Below are 27,461 nucleotides of genomic sequence, written 5' to 3'. Positions count from 1 at the left end.
TTTGTTGTTGTTTTTGTTTGAGCGGTCTGCAATGTGGGTTATATGATGATGCCAAGGGAATGTTAGTGCAGAGGATAAGTATCCCCACCTGCTCTTGACGTTTGCCTCTTTCCATGCAACCAACAATGTAATGACTATTTCATTTTACCAGAATGTTCTTCAGTTTGTCAAGTAGAGTTCAATTGGCAACATTGCTGAATGCATCTTCTCGATCATTTTATCCTCCACATAGTGACAAATTAACTATTATGCACTATGACTAGTACCATTTTTGTCTGTTCACATGGGACATTTCCAGTCTGTCTTATAAATCAAATTGCCTTTCAAGCCGAAGCAATTATATAAAGAGGTGACATTATACTGGTCAGTAAATTGATTTCAGGTTGGTAACTGCTGAAAAGTAGGACTAGATGTAATAAAATCTATCCTGTTGTACAGTAGATGTAGCATAGAATAACTATTAGTAATGTAAAAGCCATTCAGATAAAAGACTTAAAAAAATTGCAAGAGTGTGAAATTCTAAACTTCCAGTGTTCTGTTATTTTGAGATGTGTTTTACAAATGAATAACCACCGTGTCATGAATTACTCTCAGATTTGGCAAATTATTCCCTAAAGCATTTATAATAGGAAGTATTATTAGCTCAGAAAAGTTAATTTTTATGACTCTATTCATGTGCTAATTTGTCCAGTTTTTTCAACCAAAGCTCCAATTTATATAACTGAGTTATTAAAACTCAGTTAGGACTTCACTCAAGAATGTGTTGAAATTGTCAGTATGTAATTATTCTGCATGCTTTCCATTTCCTACTGTTTTTTGTTTTCATGCATTCTCAAAACATGCTGTTAATTTGTGCTAAAGCTTTGTATATTCTTACTCAGTAATAAGCACCACTGAGTACAGGGGAAACTGCAGAGGTGCGCTCTGTCCTGTGATGCTTTGTATGTCTGCATCTAACTAACTGATTTTGTTGTTTATTCGTTTAGTCGCTTTCGACTCTTTGTGACTTCATGGACCAGCCCACGCCAGAGCCTCCTGTCGGTCGTCAACACCCCCAGCTCCCCCAGGGACGAGTCTGTCACCTCTAGAATATCATCCATCCATCTTGCCCTTGGTCGGCCCCTCTTCCTTTTGCCTTCCACTCTCCCTACCATCAGCACCTTCTCCAGGCTGTCCTGTCTTCTCATTATGTGGCCAAAGTATTTCAGTTTTGCCTTTAATATCATTCCCTCAAGTGAGCAGTCTGGCTTGATTTCCTGGAGGATGGACTGGTTTGATCTTCTGGCAGTCCAAGGCACTCTCAGAATTTTCCTCCAACACCACAGTTCAAAAGCATCGATCTTCCTTCTTTCAGCCTTCTTTATGGTCCAGCTCTCACAGCCATATGTTACTACAGGGAACACCATTGCTTTAACTATGCGGACCTTTGTTGTCAGTGTGATGTCTCTGCTCTTAACTATTTTATCGAGATTTGTCATTGCTCTTCTCCCAAGGATTAAGCGTCTTCTGATTTCCTGACTGCAGTCAGCATCTGCAGTAATCTTTGCACCTAGGAATACAAAGTCTTTCACTGCTTCTACATTTTCTCCCTCTATTTGCCAGTTATCAATCAAGCTGGTTGCCATAATCTTGGTTTTTTTGAGGTTTAGCTGCAAGCCAGCTTTTGCACTTTCTTCTTTCACCTTCATCATTAGGCTCCTCAGTTCCTCTTCACTTTCAGCCATCAAAGTGGTATCATCTGCATATCTGAGATTGTTAATGTTTCTTCCAGCAATTTTAACTCCAGCCTTGGATTCCTCAAGCCCAGCATGTCGCATGATGTGTTCTGCATACAAGTTGAATAGGTAGGGTGAGAATATACAGCCCTGCCGTACTCCTTTCCCAATCTTAAACCAGTCCGATGTTCCGTGGTCTGTCCTTACTGTTGCTACTTGGTCGTTATACAGATTCTTCAGGAGGCATACAAGATGACTTGGTATCCCCATACCACTAAGAACTTGCCACAATTTGTTATGGTCCACACAGTCAAAGGCTTTAGAATAGTCAATAAAACAGAAATAGATGTTTTTCTGAAACTCCCTGGCTTTTTCCATTATCCAGCGGATATTGGCAATTTGGTCTCTAGTTCCTCTGCCTTTTCTAAACCCAGCTTGTACATCTGGCAATTCTCGCTCCATGAACTGCTGAAGTCTACCTTGCAGGATCTTGAGCATTACCTTACTGGCATGTGAAATAAGTGCCACTGTTCGATAGTTTGAACATTCTTTAGTGTTTGCCTTTTTTGGTATGGGGATATAAGTTGATTTTTTCCAGTCTGATGGCCATTCTTGTGTTTTCCAAATTTGCTGGCATATAGCATGCATTACCTTGACAGCATCATCTTGCAAGATTTTGAACAGTTCAGCTGGGATGCCGTCGTCTCCTGCTGCCTTGTTATTAGCAATGCTTCTTAAGGCCCATTCAACCTCACTCTTCAGGATGTCTGGCTCTAGCTCACTGACCACACCGTCAAAGCTATCGCTGATATTGTTATCCTTCCTATACAGGTCTTCTGTATATTCTTGCCACCTTTTCTTGATCTCTTCTTCTTCTGTTAGGTCCTTGCCATCTTTGTTTTTGATCATACCCATTTTTGCCTGGAATTTACCTCCAATGTTTCTAATTTTCTGGAAGAGGTCTCTTGTCCTTCCTATTCTATTGTCTTCTTCCACTTCCGCGCATTGCTTGTTTAAAAATAATTCCTTATCTCTTCTGGCTAACCTCTGGAATTTTGCATTTAATTGGGCATATCTCCCCCTATCACTGTTGCCTTTTGCTTTCCTTCTTTCTTGGGCTACTTCTAGTGTCTCAGCAGACAGCCACTTTGCCTTCTTGGTTTTCTCTTTCTTTGGGATGTATTTTGTTGCCGCCTCCTGAACAATGCTGCGAGCTTCTGTCCAGAGTTCTTCCGGGACCCTATCTACTAAGTCCAGTCCCTTAAATCTATTCTTCACCTCCACTGCATATTCCTTAGGAATATTAGTGAGCTCATATCTCGCTGATCTGTGGGTCTTCCCTAATCTCTTTAGTCTGATCCTAAATTGTGCAAGAAAAAGTTCGTGATCTGAACTACAGTCAGCTCCAGGTCTTGTTTTTACCGACTGTATAGATGTCCGCCACCTTTGTCTGCAAAGGATGTAGTCAATCTGATTTCGGTGTTGTCCATCTGGTGAAGTCCATGTATAAAGCCGTCTCTTAGGTTGTTGGAAGAGAGTGTTTGTTATGCAGAGTGAATTGTCTTGGCAAAACTCTATCAGCCTATGTCCTGCTTCGTTTTGTTCTCCCAAGCCATACTTACCTGTAATTCCAGGTGTCATTTGACTGCCCACCTTAGCATTCCAGTCTCCTGTGATGAAAATAACATCTCTTTTAGGCGTGTTGTCCAGTAGGTGCTGCAGATCCTCATAGAACTGCTCTACTTCAGCTTCTTCAGCATCTGTGTTTGGGGCATATATTTGGATTACTGTGTTGTTAGATGGCTTGCCCTGAATTCGAATTGAGATCATTCTATAGCTTTTTGGATTGTATCCAAGCACTGCTTTAGCCACTTTACTATTAATTATGAAGGCTACTCCATTTCTTCTGTGGTCCTCTTGTCCACAGTAGTAGATCTGGTGGTCATTTGATGACCGTGGGTGGCCCCTCACGGTTTAGCTCATGGCATCATTGAGGTGCTCAAGCTCCAGCACCACGACAAGGTAACGATCCTTTGCTGAAGTAACTAACTGATACAGCCCTTCATTTTTTAAAATCTTGAAATAGTCTGTAGGATATTAACACTATAATGCCTTGCTTGCTGCATAATGTTTGCTCACCATTTCCTTGCTGCTAATGTCTGTGATTCTTTGCTCTTCTCAGATTATACACTGACCGTAGAGGCTGTGAAGCTGAAACCATTCTTCATGGCAGGGCACACATTTGAAATGACATGCAAGGTGTCATCCCAGAATATAAAGACTCCTCGTTACTCAGTCCTCATTACAGCAGTGAAGCCTCTGAGTGATCGGACAAGACCAAATGGGACTACTCGTATCATTTCTCTCAATCAAGACTCAGTGGTTAGGCGGGAAGACTGGACAGACCAGGACCGGGTGGATGGTGTAGTCTTGGAAAAGGTCCAGGAAAATGAGTTCCGCTACAGGATGTACCAGACTCAGATTTCTGATGCCGGACTATATCGCTGTGAGGTGACTGCATGGTCACCAGGGGGTGGAGGCAGATGGCAAAAGGCAGTTGATGGTTTCTCCAATCCTATCCAGATAGACTTCCAGACCTCAGGTCAGTACAAAGCCCAGTATGTGAACAGTTTGGAAAACATGCCTGTATCTGTGTTTATAAGGTTAGCACCAGAATGTCCCCAGTTTTTGTTTTTATACCCCTAATGATAGCATGGAGAGTTTTAGGAGAGCTCTAACTCAGAACTTTGACAATACTATAGTTCTGCCCCAGAACTTTGTCAAATGTTACTTGAATATTATTGAAAGATTCTGGAACTATATGGAGAAATATCAGGCATATGAATTTAGCCTATTTGATGTGAAACTCTTAATTGCTGTCCTATCAGAATTGCCTGAGGGAGCAACATGCCATGTTCTTTCAATAGTATCTACAATGTTCATTTCAACTGTAGCTATCAGCAAGTACTCCTATGCAACTGCTGATAAGGTCATTCAGAATGAAGTGACTATGCATAGCTTTGATTTAACTGCAGGTGTTAACTTCCTTTTCTACTAAACTCCAAGAGATTCATTTGAATCTGGAAAAGACCTATAGATTTTCTGGTGAGTAGTGGCACAATTTAGAGATTCTGAGCATTACTTATCACTCTCCCCTGTATCACTTCCCATTCCAAACTACAATTCACTCTTGTATGAAGAGCTGATAATGGTGATACCTTTAAAAATTGCATTTTACCAATGGAAAGAAAGAGCAATTGTATGCAAACTGAGTTTATCCATGCTGTGTATGGGAAAATAGGCATTGATCATGACTTCAAAATATTATTTGTACTGGGACAAGGTGTACTGTGAGATATTTAAGGGAAGAAAGATGTCAGTGTCCCATGCAGTAGCAAAATGGCAAGCAGTATCTTAACTGCAGCAGAATTTTAGCAAGCGTTAGACGTTCAAAGCCATAAACTTTCAGCTGTGAAAATAGGTCTACAAAAATATCTCCATTTTCTCCTTACTTTGTTACTTCCAGCCTATGACATCCTCCTTTTGTTTAATGAAGCAGCTTTCCTGCCTGCTGTTTTACCTTCTCGCAGATGTGTGGGTCACTGTAGGCCTGGAGGCAAGTAAAAGCTATCTAATGTAACACGCAACACCATGGTATTTAGACTCTAGTAGCAATAAACATAGAAAGCATGAAGAAAATACATAAATCAAGAACTGACAACCAACTGGAGATCCTTATGGTCCATGGATGCTTCTTTAACTTTTCGTCTTCTGTCAGTAAATGCTGTTTGCTGTGCCTGTAATAAACTGTGAAGTAGCTCTAGCACATTTCCCATTCTTGGCTTAGAATATTGTTTCACAGCACTGAGTTGGTTTTCTCTTTTGTTTTCTTTTTTCCCCCCCTATATATTTATATTTTGTTTTAGTGTCATTTAAAGCAATACTTTTACTGGAATAATTAATTAATTAATTCAGCTTGAAGTTTAATTCTGAAGTGATCCCATGTCAGGCAATAGCCTGCAATTTAGAAATGAGTAAGTGTCCTAACAGTCAGAAATCACGCTGAGACGAGGAGTAGGTCTCTAGTGTTTATTACTGCTACATTAAACAGAATCCTAACAAACTGAAGAAGCGTGGGAAAAACCCAGACAGAGAAACTCCAAAAGTTAAGGCGGGTCTGATCTGTGTCTCTTTGAATGGCTGCTTAATTCCTCAGTACTACGCATGCGTTTTCCCCCCTGGATAGAGGCCCCTTCTGCTCGCCATCAGTACTCATGACAGTAAGTGTAAGAATTGTTAAAAGAAGTCCAATATTTCAAATAAAACCTTTTCATAGTTTTTGAGTAAGTTTTGTGTTTTATAGGGACGCGGTGACGCTGCGGGTTAAACCGCTGAGCTGCTGAGCTTGCCGATCAGAAGGTCGGCGGTTCGAATCCGCGTGATGGGGTGAGGTCCCGTTGCTAGTCCCAGCTCCTGCCAACCTAGCAGTTCGAAAACATGCAAATGTGAGTAGATTAATAGGTACTGCTTCGGCAGGCAGGTAATGGCGTTCCGTTCGGTCATGCCGGCCACATGACCACGGAAGTGTCTACGGACAAACGCCGGCTCTTCGGCTTTGAAATGGAGATGAGCACCACCCTCCAGAGTCGGACACGACTGGACTTAATGTCAAGGGAAACCTTTACCTTTACCTTTGTGTTTTATACTGATATTTATTTGAAGTTGAAAGGACTTGGCACTGGAAAAATAACTAATTTGGTTTCCTTCCAAAGTTGTTTCAAAACATCAGTTTTCCTGAATGATTTTATGTTTCAAGAAAAGTTCTTCATCCTTACAAATGTGCTGTCAAGATGAACAGCATGTGGTTTCTTTTTTCCTTTTCTTTGTAAATTGCTTGTAGTACTACTTCAGTGAAAATTAGTCAGATATAATCAGGTTAGATCTGAACCTTCATGATTTTTTTACTCTCCATTTTTTACATTTTTTTTTTTACAATTCTTACAAAATTGTGTCATCTGTAATTTTCAGATTGTTAATACTAAGGTTAGATCTCCAATCTATTCCAACCCTGAGATTCTTGCAACATGTTTAATGTTCAAGTTAAACAATATGGAGATAACCTGCATATTTGTCTCATTCTCTTCTTTATTCTGAAATTCTGTTTCTCCCAATTCAGTTCTTACAATAGTTTCTTGATCATTGTAAAGATCACTCATAAGAATAATCAGATGTTCTGGCACACCCATTAGATGTAGTATGTTCCATTATGTTCCAGACAATCTTTGCTTTACCTTAGTCAATAAAGCAAAAATAAATGTTCTTAAAACTAACATTGTATGAGAACTGTCTAATCTTGCCCTTTCTGAAACATGTCAATTCATCTGTCATTTCTTCCCCATGTATGATTCTCCTCCTCTTTGTCATATTTTAAGCAGAAGCTTATTTGCATGAGATATTAGTGTAATAGTTCATTAAGTTGCATGCTGTGTTGCATCTGCCTTCCTTGAAATATGAGATAGATAGATAGAAAGAAAGAAAGAAATATTTTCCAGTCTCTAAGATATACAATCTTGTTCCATATTTGTTGACATGGAACTATTGGCACTTTAACTGGCTCTTCTCTTGCAGCTTTAAATTGTTCAATTTTTCATTTACATCTGTTGCTTTTATAATTAACAGTTGGTCTATTGCCTGTTAAATCTCAATTTCTAATGAAGTTGGTTCCTGAATATATTCTCTATCTACAGATGTTTCTATCATTCTGTAATCCCAATTGTAAAAGATTTCAAGTACAGTCTTTCCATCTTCCTTTAACTTCATTTGTCTCTACTAGATCTGTTTCATGATTACTTTTGAATAGTTCTACCTTTGCTGTGAAGTTTCCTGCGATTTCTCTGATCTTTTAAAAATATCTCTCATTTTCAATTTCTTCTTGTTTTCCTGAATTCATTGATGTCTTGGCTGCAATATCTTGTCCTTTCTTCCTTGACATTTAAAGTCTGTGTTCGATTATGCATCCTTGTTGCTGCTTAAGGCTTTACGTGCTTCGCTTTTGCTTGGCTATCATGGCTTTTGCTTGTTCTGAAAGCCATTTGGATCAGTTAGAAATGTTGGGGGTTGTTTTAACTACTTCAGTTTTAACGGTGTCATTTGCATTTATCTCTTCCTACAGTTCTTCAGGTTATCTTTTTTTCCCATAAAGCTTTATTAATTTTCAAGATATAATTAAAACACAAAATACAGAATATAGGACAGATAGAATACAAGTCTAAAAAAGAAGAGAAACTAAAACAGTGCAAGAATAGACAGAAAAACATATAAGACAGCTGGCTTCTGACCAACGCATATATAAAAGTAGATAAAATATTTAATTTAATCTCTTGCTATTAATTAAACATTTAGTAACATTATTTCTCTAAAATCAAACTATTTAATCATCAAAACCCAACATTTCCCAAAACTTCATTTTTTTGCATTACAAGCAAATAGTCCAAAAGCGGCTTCAAAATAGAAACAAATCAAGTTACAGTATTTTCTTTTATCAATGCTGTCAGTTTAGCCATTGCACCAGTTCCATTAACTTAATCATCCAGTCCTCCATTGAGGGAATTTGTGCATCCTTCCATCTTTGAGCATATAAGAGTCTTGCTGCTGTTACCATATATAAGAACAGAGTTCCATGTTGCTTCTCAAACTATTGGTCCATCAAACCCAAGAGAAACAGCTCTGGCAGCTCTTCAGGGTTATCTTTTGTGTGATCTAAATGTATTGAATCTGTTATATCAATCTTATATTCCAGGTATATGTCCTCCAGGTCAGATCTTGCTGGCAATAAAAAGTTCCCTTTCCAAAATTATTTTAGACTATCTCCTGCATTATTGCAAATATCTGGTCTAGGATTACCAGGGCAAAGGTTAGAGACAGACAGTTGGAAAGGAGGACAAATGGAGAGAAAAGGACTACACCCTAACTGATTAACTGCCTTGGCATCCACAACAAAAATTACAGTGAAAAACTAAAAAAAAAAAATAGTACTAAGGCCTACATGTATATGAAATTACTTTTTCCAGCATCAGAAAGACTGGCTTCTCAATCACAGGAATGTGCTAGAGCCAGTTATGAGGCAAAATCTCAGCTGAGTTATTACTCTTCTGAGTAAAAGAACACAGAAAACTCTAATGCAAAATCATCCATCACTTCATACCATCCAACATTCATGGCCCACAAAAGGAAAAATGAATGGACTGAAAAGTGGCCAGTTTGCTTTCACTATTACAATTTTTTTAAAGATTCTCTACAGAGCTGGCAATCTCGAGTCTTCTTCACAACTTTGGGGATATCAGGCATCATGGTGCAGTTGCTTAGATAGGCCCTGCCACCCTTACAGCTTCAAAGGTGGAGACAGGCATCAATTCAACAATTCTACTCTTTCTTGGTTTAGATGAAAAGAAACAGTAAAATTGTGTGTCATCTGCATATTGATGATATCTCATTCCAAGCCTCTGGATGACATCTCCTTGCATCTTCATACAGGTTGCGAACAGTTTTACAAACAATATTGAACTCTGTGGAACTTGGCAACATGATAGATATGGAGAATGGAAAGTTGTAGTATATCTCTTGGTTCACAGAGATCCTCTTCAAGAAGATTCAAATTACTGACATTTGAAGTCTGTTCGTATTACTCTCTACATTAATGGGGCAATCACCATTCTCTTGACTCATCCTGTTACTCTGGCTTATCTTCAAAATCCATAAAGGGCAAGAATATAGACAGTTGATGGTCAGGCAAATACCAGCAAGAACCTTCTGGCTTCAGCATTGAAGGTGGCTTCTGGAAACCACTATACGGGGAAATCTTTGGACAGAAAGATTATAAATACGGAAATGGTTGTATAGCCTGTCCTAGTGAACTTTCTGGGTTCTCTAAAAGCAAGCTGCTTAGCCAATTATGCCACCATGAAGGTGTAAATGAAGATGAGTAAAGAGAACAAATTTGATTTCAAACTGACATTTTTTGTTGAACTTGATAATTTTTATTAAAAGATTTGGCTTTTTAGTACTCTAAATAAAAGGTAAGATGATACATGAAACTTTTTGTGTTCAGACATTGTATTAAGCATGATGTAGTTTCAGGTTGCCTTGCTGCGTATATCTAAGCACAGCAGTTTATAAACCGTAGCTTATGGCTTAGCATAGTTTATAAGCTAACCTTACTCTGAACAGAAACCAACAGTCCGCCTTCAACCCCCACTGAAACTATCTAATCCATATCATCTGCTGTAGCAGTTTTAACTGCCAGCCAGATTTTCCATTACTTAGCTATTTCTTCCCAGAATCCTTTCCAATCTTAACAGTGTTTAAGACTTTACTTTTTCTTTTTTTGCCCATTCCATATCTGCCCTTCCTTCTCCTATAAGAACTATGTCCTATGAGAAGTTTTAACTACTTCTGTTCCCAGCATTTTATTAGGAAAGCAGACTACAATTTGGGCTACCCTCCTTTCTTCCAGTGGTCCCTTCAGAGTCTGCACAGATGTGGGTATACATGGTCAGCCATGGTAATGGCAAATCACCAAAGCCATGGTAAGGGCAGGTTTCTCACATTTTAACTTTGCAGAATAGGAGAAAGGTCCACAGATGGCTAGGGAGGGCTGGTACAAATCATCAATTTGTAATTGGTTATGTCTCCATGGCAACTCTTTTATGAACATGCAGGCGCCACATTACACATTTGGCCAAAGCTCCTGGAACTTACTTTTAATATTCCAAATGTGCCTTTCCCCCAAGTTGCGCACCCCTGCAGTAACAAGGAAAGTATTTCAACATATGCTATGTAGTAAACATGCTTTTACCCATAAGATGAGGTGATGGTCACTAGGTAAGCCAGTTGTATAAAGTGAGTTTATTTTTATAAGAAAATCTTATTATGGTTATATGCAGCTCCATGGTTCAGAGCAACAAGTAGTAAGTAGTAGTTGCAGAGCAACAAGTAGTAAGTAGTAGTTGCTGAGAGAGAAGTTACATGTTTTGGTCCTCCACCATCTGGCAAAGTAGAAGTTGCTGAACTACATAGGCAAGCCTTGCCTGAACATGGTGCCCTTGGTAATATGTTCACAAGGCTCTATTCTTCTGCTGTTTTCCTACTTATCTTGAGGCAAAATATTAGAAAACTATCTCTACTTTCTATCCTTTGTATAGAAAAGTACTTCAGTAATTTAGCATAGCTAAAGGAATGGCTTGTTTTGTCTATTGGCTTCTCTTGCAGACGTTTCATTTATACTGTTTATTTCTTCTAACTAGGCCTCCCTCTGTGACACTGCACATCGTTTGTATAGCCCCCCCCAACACACAAACTTCTTTCTTTCTCTAGCTCTGTCTCATTTCTTTAGTGAAAAAAAAATCTTTAAAATGTTTCAGTATATGGTGATTCTTAACAAACACTTGTAGTTTTGGAGTGATATCAGAACTTGTACAGCAAAGAGCTTTAATAAAAATAATAACTTTTTAAAAATATATCATGTCCAACTCCCAACGACTGTAATTTTGTCTCCTTTTTTTCTAGGATTGCTTTTCTGTTACTTTCATTATGACTTGTTACTAGACATATATACAGCAGTTTATTTTTGTGAAAATGAACTGCCTTTATGTTTGATAGAGAGTAACTATTCACAATTGATAAGTGATTACATTCATTTTTATATACAGAATAAGCTCTACAGTGGTTCAGAATGTCTAATAGAGGACACTGATTCAGTTTAGTGGTTCATTGTAGGGCTACCTGCTTATATTCAGATTAATCACATTATTCTTTAATAATATATTTGCAATGTCTTTAAGGCAAGACATTAAAAATATAACCTATTTTTATTTACCCTGGGCTTTCATTATTTTCTTCCTCTGAGGAAATAGTTGGATGGGTCATATCTGTATGTCCTTCTTTCATTTGATTTACTCTATGTGACAAGATGTTTCCCTTGCAGCATTTCCTTCTTTTCAGTAAGTCTTACAAGAGGAGTTATTTGAGAGTTCACTGTCCCTGAACTCAGACTGAGGACTATGTTAGACTTTGGCTATAAGCAATAATGCATTGTACATCATTCACTGTGACAAGTTTTTGAATATGGACGTAATTTATTTTTGATTTTTGATTTGTAGGGAGATTTGTAGAGTGAAACATTACCACACATTCCTTGAACTTTCATTTTTATGTTTTAAAAAAGATAAAATCGTTATTGACAAAGTTTAGAACAGATTTATTAAAATTAGAGCTGGGGGAAGTCTTTTAGGCTATCTAATCCAATCTAGCACCAAAGAGTGATAGTAGTTACAGTGCTTTACCTTCAGTGAAACTCTTTTTTCTTAGGGTAAAGTGTATTTCCTGAGCCAAATGAGTAAGCTGTTACATGCTTTTAGGTTTTCCATTAAAAAAAAATTGTTCCTCTTAAAAGAGTTTTGCCCTCCTTTATAAGCCAGAAAGTTTTTTTTATAAACTAAAACAAAATATATTTAAAACATATACTATAATAAGGTGGCAAACCAAACTGCCAAAATTTCAAACTTTCCAGTTCTTTGAACCCCTTTATTGTTTTATATTATCTACTATCCTAATAAACTGAGCCAGTTTCAGGGTGGCCAACTTGTGGTCTTAACTTCATTTGGTCCCCAGACTTCTTTAAAAATAGTTATCAGAGCTCAGGTAAGATGCTTATGTCTTCCCTGCTGCTAGCTTCTTGGGAAAGGCAGAAAAAGAGAATAATGTGGAGAAAGTGGGGAAATAAAAGTTTCCCATCCCTACTGGGCCAAGGTAAGGATTTGACTGAAAGATAAAATGTTCTTCGGAAACTGATAATTTACCAAAGGTTAATAATTGTACTTCTGCTTTGAAAGGTTAGGGATGTCTAAGCCGACCTGGAATAGAGGTTTCCTGTGAAGCCTAAACCACCTGACCATTAAAGCTCACTTCCCACTACTGAACTTCACAGCTTTCCCTCCACTTGTCCTTCCCTGTTAGGCTAGGACAAGACAACTTCATCTTCTCACTCCCATTGCTCAACAAGTTAATCACCTCAAAGATGAGAGGAAGAAAGAGATTATATAGAGCAAGGCAGGAAAGGAAGAATACTGATGGAGAATATACCTTTTTAAGATGTTAGAAAAATTGCTGTGGGAAGGGTTTGATAGTGAAGGGAAAGAAACTACCCACTTTGGGATTTGAACCAGCCATCACTGACTTGTGGTCCATTATTTTTCCTTAAGGAAACATGGCCACCAGCCCCAAGGTGATCTGTCCAAAAGATCTCTCTAAAATTTATCTAATCGATCTTTTATCTTCTATTTTTTGTACTTTCTATTTTTATAATTGTTTTATAATTTTTATTTGCAAGCTGCCCAGAGTCACTTTTATAGTGAGATGGGTGGTGTATAAATTTAATAATAAAATAAATAAAAATTAAAAATTAAATTGACAAATATGCCTGTCACTTTGGAAAGTAACAGCTGGTCTGTAGTTAAAAACCAGATATTAGCAGCAAATGCCCATTACATTGAGAGTGTTGTGGTTATTCTCTTCCCTTTTAAAAATAGTTTTGTAATAGTTCTCATTCATTACACTTTCCACTTTCTCCTGTTTGTACATTTGCAGAACTAAGAGGTTTATGTGTAAGAGATTCTAAGTACAAGTGATACTGAATAGGAGAGACATATTCCTTCAGTCTTGCTTTAAATATTGCCAGTAACCTCTGGGAAAATACTCTTATCAGGGCCTTACATTTGGTTTTCTTCATCTCCATTTATAGGTTAGTAAGGCATTGGAAAATGCAGTAATTCCCTCTGAATTTGATACAGGATTAATTTAAATAGAACTATTTTTGAGTGAACTGGAAAGAACAGTTTTAATATATATAAATATTTATTGTGACACTGCTTGTGTAGGAGTTGCTTTATCTGCACTAAAGGAGAAAAATGTCTATCTCTTATGTTGATATGTGAATGAATGAAATAATTTTGATCATCCATAGTTGCAGCATCCTTGGTTCATTCTGTGACTTCATTTTCTAAAAGCAAAGAACAAAAAACATCCTGGATCTTTTGTTTTATATCCTCCTTATCTCTCTCACCCTAGTTGCTTAGAAAGTCTCATGCTCTACCTTATTAAATATGCAATTGACAGAAAAGAAATTAAACGTTAATAGGAATTATTTGGCATGGCAGTAATTGTTTCCATTATAATAAAATTTAGTCACAGGACTCTACAATGTCTTTGCAGGTGACAGGAAAACGTTCATTAAATTTTCTTTTTCTAAAAAAAACACAACTACACTTCACTTTGCAATACATAGATTTGATTCCTGCAGCTGATTCAGCATTGACCAAAAAAAAGTAATGTAGTTTGCAAACCAATAACGTTCTTAATAGAAACTTGCTGTGTTCCTGAATGAGTCCTCTGAGAATACTGACTTGACTCGGCTATAACAGAAACCCAACCAGTCTAGCATGAATAAGCTTAGAGCAGCAGTTGCCCTCCCAATATTTTAGACTGCAATTTCTGTAATTCTCCAGAGAGTACTGAGTTGTAGCCAGTCATATCTGGACAAAGCCAGGTAGGGAAAGGTTAGCATAAAGAGATCACCAAAATTAAGGGTATTGTTTGAAAATAAAAAGCAAAGTTCTTGTGTTCATTTTTTCCTTCTTCAACCAATAGCCACTTAGGAGGCTATGAATTGTAAGACTGATGTAGTTTCAAGTGGATTAGACTTCTTCATATTTTCAAACACTTTTTCATTCAAATTCTCTAGTTTTCAAACCATGTCCCATATTTGTTTCCTGCTCCATGTGGGAAATTATACATAATTTTTAATCCTGTCCTCTATGCATTCCTCTTAAAATGTTAATTAATGGAACAGAGGTTTCTTGAAGAAGATGAACTAAGTCTGAGTGATATCATCCTTTTATGGCAAACATAGTAATGATTTCTATACATTCTATTCATAGTAATTTCTATAATGAAAAATGACTGAATCAAGGTGATCAGTGTTTGGCACACTTATCTGAGAATTTGCAAAAAATCTTAACTTTATGATGTTTCATTGCTTGCCAAAGGCCATATCAGTTACCTTACTAAGGCCACACATCTTACTTTCCCTATCAAGTTTTATTTTCCCTGTGCACTTTTTAGCAGTTGAAAATACCTTCTGCCCTATTGCACAGGCATGATATTCTTAGTTTTCCTTTGCCTTATTCTTCTCCCCTTCCAATTTTGGTTTATCACAAGATGATTTTCACATTTCTGTATACAGAACTTCAATTATAGATGTCTCTTCTTTCTCCTCAGCAAAAATACTGATTAGAAACCTTTAATTACCGTTACATTCTCCTCACTGATTTTTCACTGTCTTACAATTGGCCTTACAACATGTCCAGAACTCTGGAGTCAATGTTATTTATTCTCTTTGACTTCCTGATATGTACTGTTAAATCCTAGTATTAGTTTCCTATCCAGTCCCAGATTTGGCTCAGTCCTTCAGAAACTTGCATCCTTAACTCAGTCACTTATATACTGATACTATATATCTCCATCCATGACATTTACTTCATCACAAGCAGCAGTTTGAAAGTTACATGTTCCCCCAAATATTTCCACCTCTCTCCCTCCTTTCCCCTCCTCCCAGGAGTTGCAGTATAACTTTTGTGAGCCCTGAGCACTTTTGCCTTCATAGGCCCCTTCAGCCATAAAAAGAGTAGTTAAAAATTACATTCTGTATGATTTTCAATATGTTATTTATCTCTTTGCAGAGAAGTTCATTGATTTGATTTTCAAATTTTGTGCATTTCTTCCATTTTTTTTTATTAAAAGGCATGAAAATAAGTAACGTCTTCATTTTTATTCTTTCTGATTAAAAAAACAAAACAAAACGTTTTTGTAGGCCAAGGCACTATGCCTATTATGCCTAATTCATTAGTTGGTCCTGCCTCCCTCTCCAGACCCACTGCCTCTTGTTCCTGGGCTAATGGCTCTTTGCTACATCTTTCTCCTTTCTTGAAGGTATGTTCTCTGGAGCATCTTTTTCTGCACGCTTTTTTTCCCTCCTTTGTTTCCATGGCCCACTGCAGCCAGCCTGAAGTCTCTGTAACAGAAATAGATACCTTCATTTGTTAATGTCTGGAAAACCTGCAGCTATTTCTGTTTGAAGCCTCAGAAATCTTCTAGGCAGCGCTTGTTTATCACCAGCATAAAATATACTTTTTTATTAAGCATGAAGAACTGTGAAATTTTGATCAGACATAACTTTTATGTGCATATTTGATTTGAAAGAATTTGTACAAGTTTGCATTGATATACAGCACATTAAAAATTCTATAGCAAAATGTGGTAATTACTTGGGTTGTTTTTTTTTTTCTTCCTAGGACCTGTTTTTAATGTTTCAGTGCATTCAGATAGTCCAACCATTTATCAAGGTGACCTGGTAAATTTGCTTTGCATCATCACCATTGAAACAACAGTACTTGATCCAGGTATGATTTGAATCTGTTTTGCATTTTTCAGTGGTTGATTATCAGGGAAATTTTGTGAAATATTTTCTAGCTTATATCCCCATAGCCAAATGTCTCGTGGTTCACACCAGACTGTAATCAGAAGCTGTCTGTGCAAACTCTGGTAGTGGTGGGTGGAGTACCAGTTTTACAGCTAAATCAGAAATCTGGATTTTACTTTTCTGTGAAAGTACCAATTGAAGTAATATTTTTTTCTCTTACTATGGGACTTCTCAGTGTAACTGTTCAGTGAGTTTTGAATATTTAATCTAGTTGAACAGTGCATCTGGAAGTGGCCAAGTATTCAGGAAAACTCGTCTAATATAAAAAAATTACATTTTTATATTATAAGGGTCTAAAGGGTTTAAACCTTAAGGGTTACTTGTGATCATGCAAAATTCAGTATACTTTGGGGATGCTTCTTTGAATAAACTGTCTAGTTCTAATAGGTGTTCAGCACACACATACGGGGTTAACTATTTTAATATAAGCTGTATTGCTAGCTCTACAATTTTTTTTTTTGCAATATTCTATCTATCTGTCTATCTATCAATCTATCAATCTATCAATCTATCAAATTTATATCGCTGCCCATCTCACAAGAAGTGGCAATATGTTGAGGACACATCTTGGACAATCCATTATTCTTCCTTTATATTTGGGCTGATGTATTCAAACTGCTTAACAGATAATTTTCAAAAATCTTGCTGCACTAAGAGAATTGAAATGCTCTTTTGTATGTGAGCCATTCCTTAAATGTTGAGGTCAGTACATACAAGTGATAAGCCTAGTTCAGTGTCTGTTTGCAGGCAAAATTAATTGCACTGTTAATGTTCAATAAAAGTAATATTAGTGTAATTAACAAAGTACAAAAAATCTACAATTTAAAATTTAAAGCTCTACACTGAGTGTTATTGCCTTTACCTATTTAAAGTCTCTCTTGAATCAAGCTTGACTTCTAGTGACTACATGGACATATCCATGTTGATTTCTTGGCAACAGTACAGAAGGGGTTTGCTATTGCCACCTTCTAGTTTGTTCTTCCAACTTCTCAGTCAAGCCCACAGCCCTAGGATTTCCTGGTGATCTCCCATCCAAGTACTAGACAAGTCTGCCCCTGCTTAGCTTCTGTGAGATCAGCCAAGGTCAGTAGTTCATATCACGTTCACATGTTTTCCCATATATCCACTCCGTCTTCCCATATCTACAGTGGTGCTAAAAGTTTGTGAACCCTTTTGAATAAATACATGAACAAGTATAATGTTTTTGACAAGTATGTGTTTTGGGTTTTATTTATCTAGTTTCAGGACTTGTGCAGAGAACAGATCACATTTTAGGTCATATTTATGCAGAAATGTTAAAAATTCAGTAGGGTTCACAAACTTTTAAGCACCATTGTATCTGTATTTTTAATAATCTACATAAAATCCACATATTAATAATAATGTTAAACATGGTATTCATTAATGTCTAATTTTCTTGATTCATTTGAGAGTATTAATGGCTTAGTAGAATTTTTCCATTCTTGGATTTTATCTTTTTAAATAAAAATAAAGGCAGCAGAACAGCATAATATACAGAATTTTCTTTCAAAACAATATATTCGTGTGTGTGTGTGCGCACGCGTGCGTACAGCCACCCATACACATGCAGAGTTGACAAAAGGCACAAAAATGGTAGTTAACTAAATTTGAATCCACACTTTGGTCTGAGCCACTGTCCTTAAACTGAATTTCCCTTTGATGTGTTGGGACAGTTCCTGTGCTGGGATTACAATTCCTGTGTGTTGTATTTCCATCATACCTAAAGAGAACCAGGTTGGGAATCTGTTCTGGGATATGTAGATGTGTGACCCCAACAAATGAGTTCACAGATAGCAGGGTTTGACTGCAGCTTTAGACTTTGTAGTCCATAAATATCCACTATTAATCTGTCCTTTTATTCTGAGAATTGATCTCCTGAAAAAGTATGACTGATTTTTCATCTGAATTTTTAAAATACTATTTGGAGACTAGAGTTATGTGTTCTGGGCCTATACTCATTATAAAACATTTTTATACCAACATTTTATACTTGGCCTTCAAATAGCTGTTTTCATCAATTGCAGAAGTTTAATTCGTGTTTAGATTAAAGAATTTAATCCACTGGAGGAGCAATTTGTACAAGAGAATCAACTCTTTTGTTTTCCCATTTGCTTTCTGTCAAAGGCTTATATAAAAATGTTGATACATCCTTAAACATTGTTAAAATGTAAATGATCTCCATATTATGATTCAGCAGTGACACCTAGAATGTGCAAGGTGCTAAACAGGTGAGCTGGAAATGGACCTCAGAATTATGAAGGCTGATTGACTAGTAGGCTTAAATTTGCATGTCAAATAAATACATGTTTTCAATTGATCACTCTAGTGTCCCTTACATAAAGAGTTTTGTTGGACCATAGTTTGTCCTATACATATGATTTTGAGATTTAAATGGTTGCATATGGCACCTTTCCTTCCTCTTTAGCAACATATTAGCAAGAGTTGTTCCAGAATATTACACACCATAACTCTTAAAATAGAAACTGCTCTAGCCATCTCTTTCAAAGTCCATTAGTATAAGAATTATATCAAATCCAGCAGGTTCTTTCTTGAATACTCATTACATCTTGTTTTGATTTGTGTTTTCATTGCTGCACCTGTTTTTATTTTGTCTACATTTCCAGATGCCTATAAAATGTATGAAAATGTCATAAAAACTATATGTTTATATAATAATATTTGAAGGATATTTAACCTAAAAAAAAGCTGCCATATCTAATTCTCTCTTCTTAAAGGTGGTGGTGGTGGGGGTGCTTGGGTTAACACATTATTGTTAAATCAAAGATGAGATTAGTGGAGAGTGTGGCTTAGAGTCTTCTCTGATAAGCTCTGTTTTATTCTACAACTGAAAATGGTAAATTCAGATGCCTATTGAGATAATTCTGATAAAGACAGGTATTCTGAGGGCTACTTTTAAAGTACCTGCTGCATTCGTGCTGGAAGATATTTTCTTCCGCTTGCCCATTATTTGTGAAAGCTCCTTGTACTTCTATTTTTCACTAATTCTTGGACTTTACAACTTGGGCTCTGGAGGGGTTGCATTCCCCTTAAATGATCAGGCTGAGTCTGAAAGACCAGGTGGATGCCTTGGCCAGGAAAGCCTTTACCCAGCTTCAGCTGGTGGACCAGTACAGGAAAAGGAGGTGCTGAATACAGTCACTCATGCCTTGTCACCCCTAAACTGGACTGCGGTATCATTTGCTTTAAATGGAGCTGTCTGGAAAAGCACCGGAAACTTCAGCTTCAAAATAGTAACAGGACAGGCCCACTATTGCTATATTATATCACTATTACAGGAGCAGAACTGGCCATCAGTTCTTTTCTGAGTTAAATTCAAATGTTGGTTATCACCCAGAAAGCCCAATATGGCTTGTGGTTTGGGTATCTAGAGGCCACCTGTTCTGGGTACAATTTGCTGTCCAGTGCACAGTAAAGAGAATGCCTACTAAGGGTCTCCCCTTATTGGACTATCCAGCAGGAGAAGGGCACTTGTTATTTGGAGAGTCTCTTTTCCTATGGAATAGCTCATTCCCAGAGATGGCTCCTTCCCTCACAGTCTTTTAGAAAATGTAGAAAATGAATTATTCCAGAAGGCCTTATGTAAACAGATGTGTTCATCTGAGTGAGATGCAACACTATGAATGATGTCTGTTGTTGGCTGAGATTATTACAATCAATCGTTTTATTGTTACTGTATTAATTATGTATCTTGTTGACTATCTACCACTTAGTTATGATTAAAGTGGTATAAATAAATATCTTAGTGGTTTGCCAAAAACATACAGTTACAGATACATTTAAATCTTAGCCTGATTATACTCTCACATCACACTTTGAAGATACTATGCCAGCATAAATTCTTGCAACACAATGATATTCATGTTTACTTAGAATTAAATCCTAGTCAAAAACCTTATTCACAAGCAGTTATGCATAAGACTGCATTGTACAATAATGAAGTAACTCATTCATTAACTCAGCTTTCATGTACTACAATATTTATTCATTCATATAATATAGGCTACTTGAAACCCAATCACTCTGGACAGCTTAGAATTCAAAATAAAAAAGTAAAGCAAAAACCAAAAAAGAATCATGAACAGCCCCATAAACAACATAAAACCAAAGAAAGTCCATCCTACACGAGCTGAAGCAAAGAATAACTAGATGTTTAATAGCTCCCTGAATAATGTCTGGGTGGGAACCATCCAGATCTCTGGGGGGATATTATTCTAGACAGCAGGCAATCTGACAAAGAAGGCATGCTTCCTGGGCCCCACAAGATGACACTGCTTAAGCAAAGGGACCTGGAACATACCTACTCTGCCTGATTGCTCCAGAAAAAACTGGAGACAAGTGGCACTCAAATAACTGGGCCTATAGTCTGATTGGAAAAGAAGCATTGGGAATCTTTATAGTAAGTTTTTTTTTATCAGCATAATTACAAGAACTATGGTTGATATATGACTTGGGACCATTACAGTGTTTCAAAGCATCAAAGACCATCAAAGGCAATTTGTGCTAAACATAAAATATGTGTTTGTTTGTTTGTTTGTTTGTTTGTGGGAGTATTGTGGTGGGGTGGGGGGTTGAAATAGAGCAGTGTGAATTCTATGAATATCTTAGGTCCAAGTTTCTTCTATGATATCTGTCTGTCTCTATAATCTTTATGCAGTTCATAAAAAGCTTGGTCTGTGGTCTTTGTCATTCTTTGTAAACAAATATGCTGTAGTTGCAACTTGATAATTAAATAGATAACTAAATAATTCCTGGCTCCCCAAGTGAATGGAGGGATTTCTAATTTGGGGATCTTTCAGTACAGTCTTCTAGAGTAAGAGCACTTCTGAAAGCATTTTGTTAGGATAGAGGAAGTTTCATATTTTCAGTAAACCTACTCCCCTTCACTTTATTTAATACTGTACAAATTGAATTAATATCTTGTTGTAACTGCTCTTATTTGATTTCTATTAGCCTGTGCAGTCCTCCAAATTCAGTTGGAAGTGCTGCTTTGGAACACACAGCGGTGGGAGCGCAGCCTTTGCTTGTGACTCATTAAAACATACAATGCTGGAAACAGCCTTGGCTGCTTTAATGAGCTGTAGGCAGATACTGCATTTACAGTGCTGCACATTGCAAAAGACCCTTTCCCTGTCAAAACCAAAATATTGCATAGTCCTAATTGTTATATTACATTTTAAATTTGATTTTAATAGTATACTATATAATTTCTAGTTAGCCACTTGAAGGATGGAAAAGTAGGGAATTTAACAAAAATAAAATAAGAATTAAGCACCTTTCATCAGTTGAGTATCCTTTAAAGTATTTGAATAACATGCAAGTTCAGTATATTCCTCATAAGGCTGTCATACACACAATGGAGCAAATGCAGTTGAAGCCATTCTGCTGTCAAGGACCACATATTTGTATTCACAGATTGTAATAATGACCTCTAAGCTCTAGGTTAGTGTTACAAATGCTGTAGTGTAGCAAATCTATTCAGAGTAGCCCTCACATTTGATTTCCACCTTACACTGGGATGCACCAAGAGATTCTACATTGAGTGCAACAATTAAACTTCCAACAACAGCTACCAGCCTAATGAGGTTAAAACTATAGATCTGCTCAAGGATTTATTAAAATAGCTCATATTGAAAATACAAGAAACTGATGGGTTCTGACTAGTTGTCATCCTATGTTTGAGGTAGAAGTCAGTCTAGGGTCTTGGGAGCTTATTCTCTAGTAAAATTGGCATATATGGTGACACATACCTTATGTACATATGAAAGTAAAAGGTTATCTGAATTGGGTCAATGGTACAGCAAGCTATTAGTGCATAATGGGACATGCTAACTCTGAATCAACCTTCATTTAAGGGGAAGGCTGCTGTCTGTGTTTGATGAGCAAACAAGTAACTAAAGCATTAATGTATGGAGAAAATGCTATATAACTAATACGATGTATTTATGACATTTGTATGCCTCTGAGTTACATATGTTTTGCATGGGTTCTTATAAAAAAGTATGCACAACACATTTTAAAAATAAAAACAAACATAAAGTCAGGAGCAGAAGAAATATAAAAACAGAAGTTGTAAAGATACATTAAAAAAACTCTAATTGAGATTTCAAACATAGTAATTTAAAACCACTCCCCTAACAAAAGATTTTTACTTGATGCTGAACAAATTACAAAGAAGATTCCAGGTGTATCTCTGTAAAGATTTTTCCAAAGCCACATTCACATCATTCTTGGCAAAGCTTGAAGAAGTTTGGACAGGTACATGTGAAAGAAGATGTTCTTACAGGTAACTTAAACCAATGGATTTGGAGGATAAACAACAACATAAATTGGATGTGGAACCTGACTTCTTATATTGAAAGAAGTAATATATTTTACCCTGAATATATTGAAGTGTTGGTCTTTGACATTCCCAATTCAAATATCATCAATTTATTTGGTAGCCTTTGATAAGCCAACTCCGTTAGTCCCATTCCTGACACATCTGCAGTCAGGTGGATAATGAAACTTATTTATGTTACAGATTGGCTGTAAGGATTCTAGCTAGATAGTGCATATGAAACATTCTGAATATTTGGAAGTGCTATACAAATGTTAAGGTCTTACAAAAGTACCCTGGCATGCTACGGTCCATGGGGTCACAAAGAGTCAGACACAACTTAATGACTGAACAACAACAACAACATACCCATAATTCAGTGTGTAGCTTCTGATGAACCAGCTTGAGTTAAATTCTTGCTCATGGTGTGGAAATGCTATCTTTAACTACTCACAGATTGCTCTGTGATCTCCTAATATTTTTATCCTACAAGAAAAAAAGGGTAATGACAGTAAGGAAAAACATAATACAGTCTACACAGTCTACTGGAATATTGAGGGAAAGGCCTAACCTTTCAAGTGAAGGGGCAGGAACAAAGTAATTGTAGGGGTGGTGACTTCAAGTTGACCTTTGCTTGGTGGAGCAATAAGTGCAGTGGAGTTATTTATGAAATAATGGCTCAGCTGCTATTCTCCATGACGCTTTGCCTGAAAACATTGATCCAGGAAGAGTTCTTTATACAAATCCTCTTAATCCTGTATTCTACATATAGGAAGTTTAGAATTGAAGTTATTGCTTAAAAGACCCTACAAATTATCGATCATACACTGAATGCAACTAAGTTTGTGCAATTCAGTAGAGTTAGCTCTTTGAAGGACAAAAAGGAATTTCTGTGCCTTCCTAAAATTATTTAAGAATTCAATTAAGAACTGTGGTTACTATACCTGCTCTTATTTTGGGGTTTGTTTTTGTATTTCCACTTCCAGATGACATGTCATTTGATGTCTCCTGGTTTGCCATGCGCTCTTTTGCAATGGACAAAGAACCTGTTTTCCTAGCTTCATTAGATCGGAAAGGGATAGTGACACAGGCAAGAAGAAATGGGAGCAGTGATCTCAGCTTAGAAAAAATTTCCCCTCTGGAGTTCCGGCTTAGAGTTCATGGCTGTGAAGATCATGATTTTGGCAACCACTTCTGCTTGGTAACTCCTTGGGTGCGGTCAGCTGCAGGTGTTTGGCAACAGGAGAAGGAAATCAAATCTAAACCAATTCTTGTAACTGTGAAGATGGATGGTAAGGGTACTCATTGAAAATGTATTAACTTTCTGCCAGGATTTTCTCTTTCATGTAGCAGCAACAAATATGGTCTAGTAGAAAAGATGATATGTGAAATCTTTCCTCTATGTTTACTATATTTTGCAGTCTGATAAGGAAAAAAATGCTTGCCGTTTTTTCTAAGAAAAAGGGTTGAGTGTGATTAGATGAGAGGCAGAAATCTTACCTTTTTACTAAGAATTCCCTACCCTCAACCTTCAGTTGCAAGGTAGACAAGCTCTATGTGCCTCTCCTTGTACAAACTTCTCTCTACTAATAAGTATCCATCCTCCCTGATTTCCCATAACTCAGTAAAATTCCAAGGCAATATACAATTTCTACCATAAGACTTTTCAGATCAGTAAATATGAGTGGGAGGTGTGATAAAGAATGTTGGACAGATGTGTAAGAAAAGTAAAACAATAACAGCAATTTCAGTATCCTCCACAGTATCTTGTAATAATAAAATAACCTCAAAAATACTACAAAATTAATTCAAAAACTTCCCCAAATTACATAGAAAAACAGAAGCTTCCTTTACAGGAAAAGGAAACAAATGGAATAGAGATTTCCACAGTTTTAGACAGAGCTGGTTGAACGGTCATATACAGTTTTCATTCTTAGTGGTAGATGGCCTATCTTACAAATACTGTCATTGTAAATCTCTTGCATGACTAGGAATGACAATTCAATTTCATAATTAGTCTGCAGTAAACAACGTTTCAATCATATTGGATATGAAATATCTAGAGCAGTGCATATTCCATTTTCCAAATAAATTTTCGTTAGAGACATTATAGCCTGTTAACTTTAAATGACCTGTTGATGCTTTTTTTTCATGGCAGATGGAACTGTCCAAGGGCTCAGTTGGAAGAAAGTTTCTTTGAATCTTGCTTTAAAGTTTTGTTACAGGCTTTAAGTAAGGATAACTGTCAGCATTTTTAGCTAAAAGCTAAACTCTTTTAGCTAAAAGCTAAACTCTATTAATACCCTTATGAATGTTCCTCGCAGCCTTAGTCCAGGTCAAATTCAAATAAGAAGAAAAGAAGGACTAAAGAGAGATCCTTTCAACAAATAACACAAAGAAATCCCATTCTTATTAGATTAGAAATATCTTTCTTCTATTTTCATACCAAAAAAAAAAAATGTTGGTCCATGTGATTTGTCTATAACATTACTTTTTTATCCTTCTCTCACTCTCAGTGCTGAATGCTTTCAAGCTTCCACTATTGATTGGCATTGGCCTATCTACAGTTATTGGACTTTTATCCTGTCTAATTGGATATTGCAGTTCCCGTTGGTGTTGCAAGAAGGAAGTTCAAGAAACGAGGCGAGAGCGCCGCCGCCTTATGTCTATGGAAATGGACTGAACGAACAGGAGAGATGGATGGCCTTATTTTGGGGAGGGAGGGATTTTGGAAGGCCCAGACTTGAGTGTGGTGAACCAAAATGCCCTGACAACCATCTGATCTTGTTCTGGATCTGGAGCTGCCTTTTCTACCAATGTTTCACACTGAGAACACATGATGTGTTTGTCAGCATTTAGCTCTTTTTCCAATGGCACTTTTTATGGGGATAGCTATTTCAAAAAAAACCCTGTTGCACAGATTCTTTTCCAGCAGATATTTAAACAAGATTCACTACCAAGAGTTGTGATTTAAAGCAAAAACCTTTGCTTGTTTAATAGGAGGGTGGAATTGAAATCGTTTGCATAAGATTAAAAAGTCTGCCTTATAACTAAGTGACCTCTAGCAAACATCTCTAGAGAAGGAAGGAAAGGTTTCTGTGCTTTAGATATATCTAACGGAAAATCCCTCTTGTGTCTTACAGGTGAGATTGGAATTCAGTTTTTTTATTTTTTTAAAAATGTCGCTGCTTTAGCAGCCTTACAAAGTGATTTCTTAGAAAATGTACTGTTGTACAAGCCTGCTCTTACAGTGTCCACCCCGTTCTGGTTTATAGCACAATAGTTCTCTTTTAGGTAGATATGCTTCAGACTTGGTGCCCTGCATCTTAAGTTTCTAGAGAGAGTATTGTCAGATTTCCTGCTGCTTCTCACTGTGCTGGTGGGTTTTACGTAATGAATACTTACACCTCAGAAACTGGATGGAGACTGCTAAATGTTCTTATGAATATGACATTGCTCTCTAATTCAGTGGCCCAAATATCTAGAAATCTCTTTATCCAAGCATGGCTAATTTGAGGCAAAAAACCTGATCCAAACAGTCATGTGGAATGAACTGTAGAAAAGTCAAGTGCACCCTGCCATGGATCCTTTTTGGTCAGCAAACAAACGATCAGATTCCCTGCTTGCACACTTCAGCCAGACTCTGACATTGCAACTTGAATCGGGGTATGGGTGGAAAGGATGGATGAAAAGGATAGGATAGGTGTAAGGGAAAATGCCTATTTCCCAGATGTTTCTTTGTGCATGACACAGTGCCAAGGGACATACGCTGTGCCCTTCAGTGTATCCTTTGTGTACTCACTTGGATGGTGATACTTTTTTTTCCTGCAGAGCTTTTCTTTGGTGCTGTAATACAGAGAGACCTAGGTTTTGTCTTCCACACACTGTTATCCTAGTTTCATGAAGTTGTCCTGTGATTTAGGGCAGTCCATCTTCAAGCACAGCTAGTATTTTTAAGCAATAAGAAGTTGGAAGAAAAGTATAATGAAAACATTATGCTTTAAACATAATATGATTTGAATCAAGCTAAGTGATTATACTGAAGTAAAGACATATGAACCATTTTTTTAAAAAAATGCTTCAAGTTGAATAGCAAGTGTTAGCTGATCTTTCAAATATACTGGTGTAATGTGAGTTGAATGGACATTGTACACATGTTGAAGACATGCATATAGTTTGAACAATGATTACTGCTGACCTTTCTGTATATTCATCTAAGAACATGGAAGAATGTGTACAGATCACTCATTGTGCATAAATACCCATTCAGCTTGCATTGACTTCGGTGTGTATTTATAATTTTTTGAAAATCCACTTCCAGTTTTAAACTTCAGAATAAGTCTCATTGGGAACATCTCTCGTGGGAGCTTCAAGCAGTATTATTAGAGAACTGTTTCATTTTAGCTACACAATATCAGCTGGAGACTGATTTGGTTTCCCCTTTGTTGTGTTATGGTCCTGATTTGCACTGCCCAGTCCTAATCAAGTAAGCATAAGATTGCACCTGTAATTTTGGGATATCCAAATGGATGCTCCTGGAAGGATTTACACCTTGAGAGTTTCAGAATCTCTCTGCAAGTCTGTGACTTGGAGAGTATATAGAGTCAATGTGGTTGGAGTTTGAAGCTATTTAGGAGGCTTAGCAAATTATTTGGCTGGCTGACCAATCTTCCTTTTGGAGAGGCTTCTTCATAACAAACTGTTTCACACTTGACATTTAGGACATGACCCTAGATATTAATTAAATTGACAAACCACACCAGTCGACAAACCTCTGTGTCTTTAACATTTCATA

General features: G+C 37.0%; 1 protein-coding gene across 5 annotated transcripts in view; it reads left to right on the top strand.

Moving 5' to 3' along the window:
• The window catches only part of PTGFRN (prostaglandin F2 receptor inhibitor), a 104,885-nt gene extending 77,945 nt beyond the window's left edge, over window positions 1-26,940 (top strand). For 2 of the 5 annotated variants that reach the window (XM_063305515.1, XM_063305512.1), the window contains 4 exons: window positions 3,898-4,317; window positions 16,121-16,228; window positions 23,653-23,958; window positions 25,183-26,940. In XM_063305515.1, the coding sequence (XP_063161585.1) occupies window positions 3,898-4,317; window positions 16,121-16,228; window positions 23,653-23,958; window positions 25,183-25,349 (1,001 nt within the window). In that variant the 3' untranslated portion in view covers window positions 25,350-26,940. Of the gene's footprint in view, window positions 1-3,897; window positions 4,318-5,241; window positions 5,746-16,120; window positions 16,229-23,652; window positions 23,959-25,182 lie in introns of those variants that run through there. The other 3 variants (XM_063305514.1, XM_063305513.1, XM_063305517.1) reach the window with 3 other exon arrangements.
• The last annotated feature ends 521 nt before the right edge of the window (window positions 26,941-27,461 follow it).

Source organism: Candoia aspera, chromosome 5 (assembly GCF_035149785.1).
Source record: "Candoia aspera isolate rCanAsp1 chromosome 5, rCanAsp1.hap2, whole genome shotgun sequence".
Classification (NCBI taxonomy): Eukaryota; Metazoa; Chordata; class Lepidosauria; order Squamata; family Boidae; genus Candoia; species Candoia aspera.
This window is presented reverse-complemented; position numbering and strand designations above follow the sequence as displayed.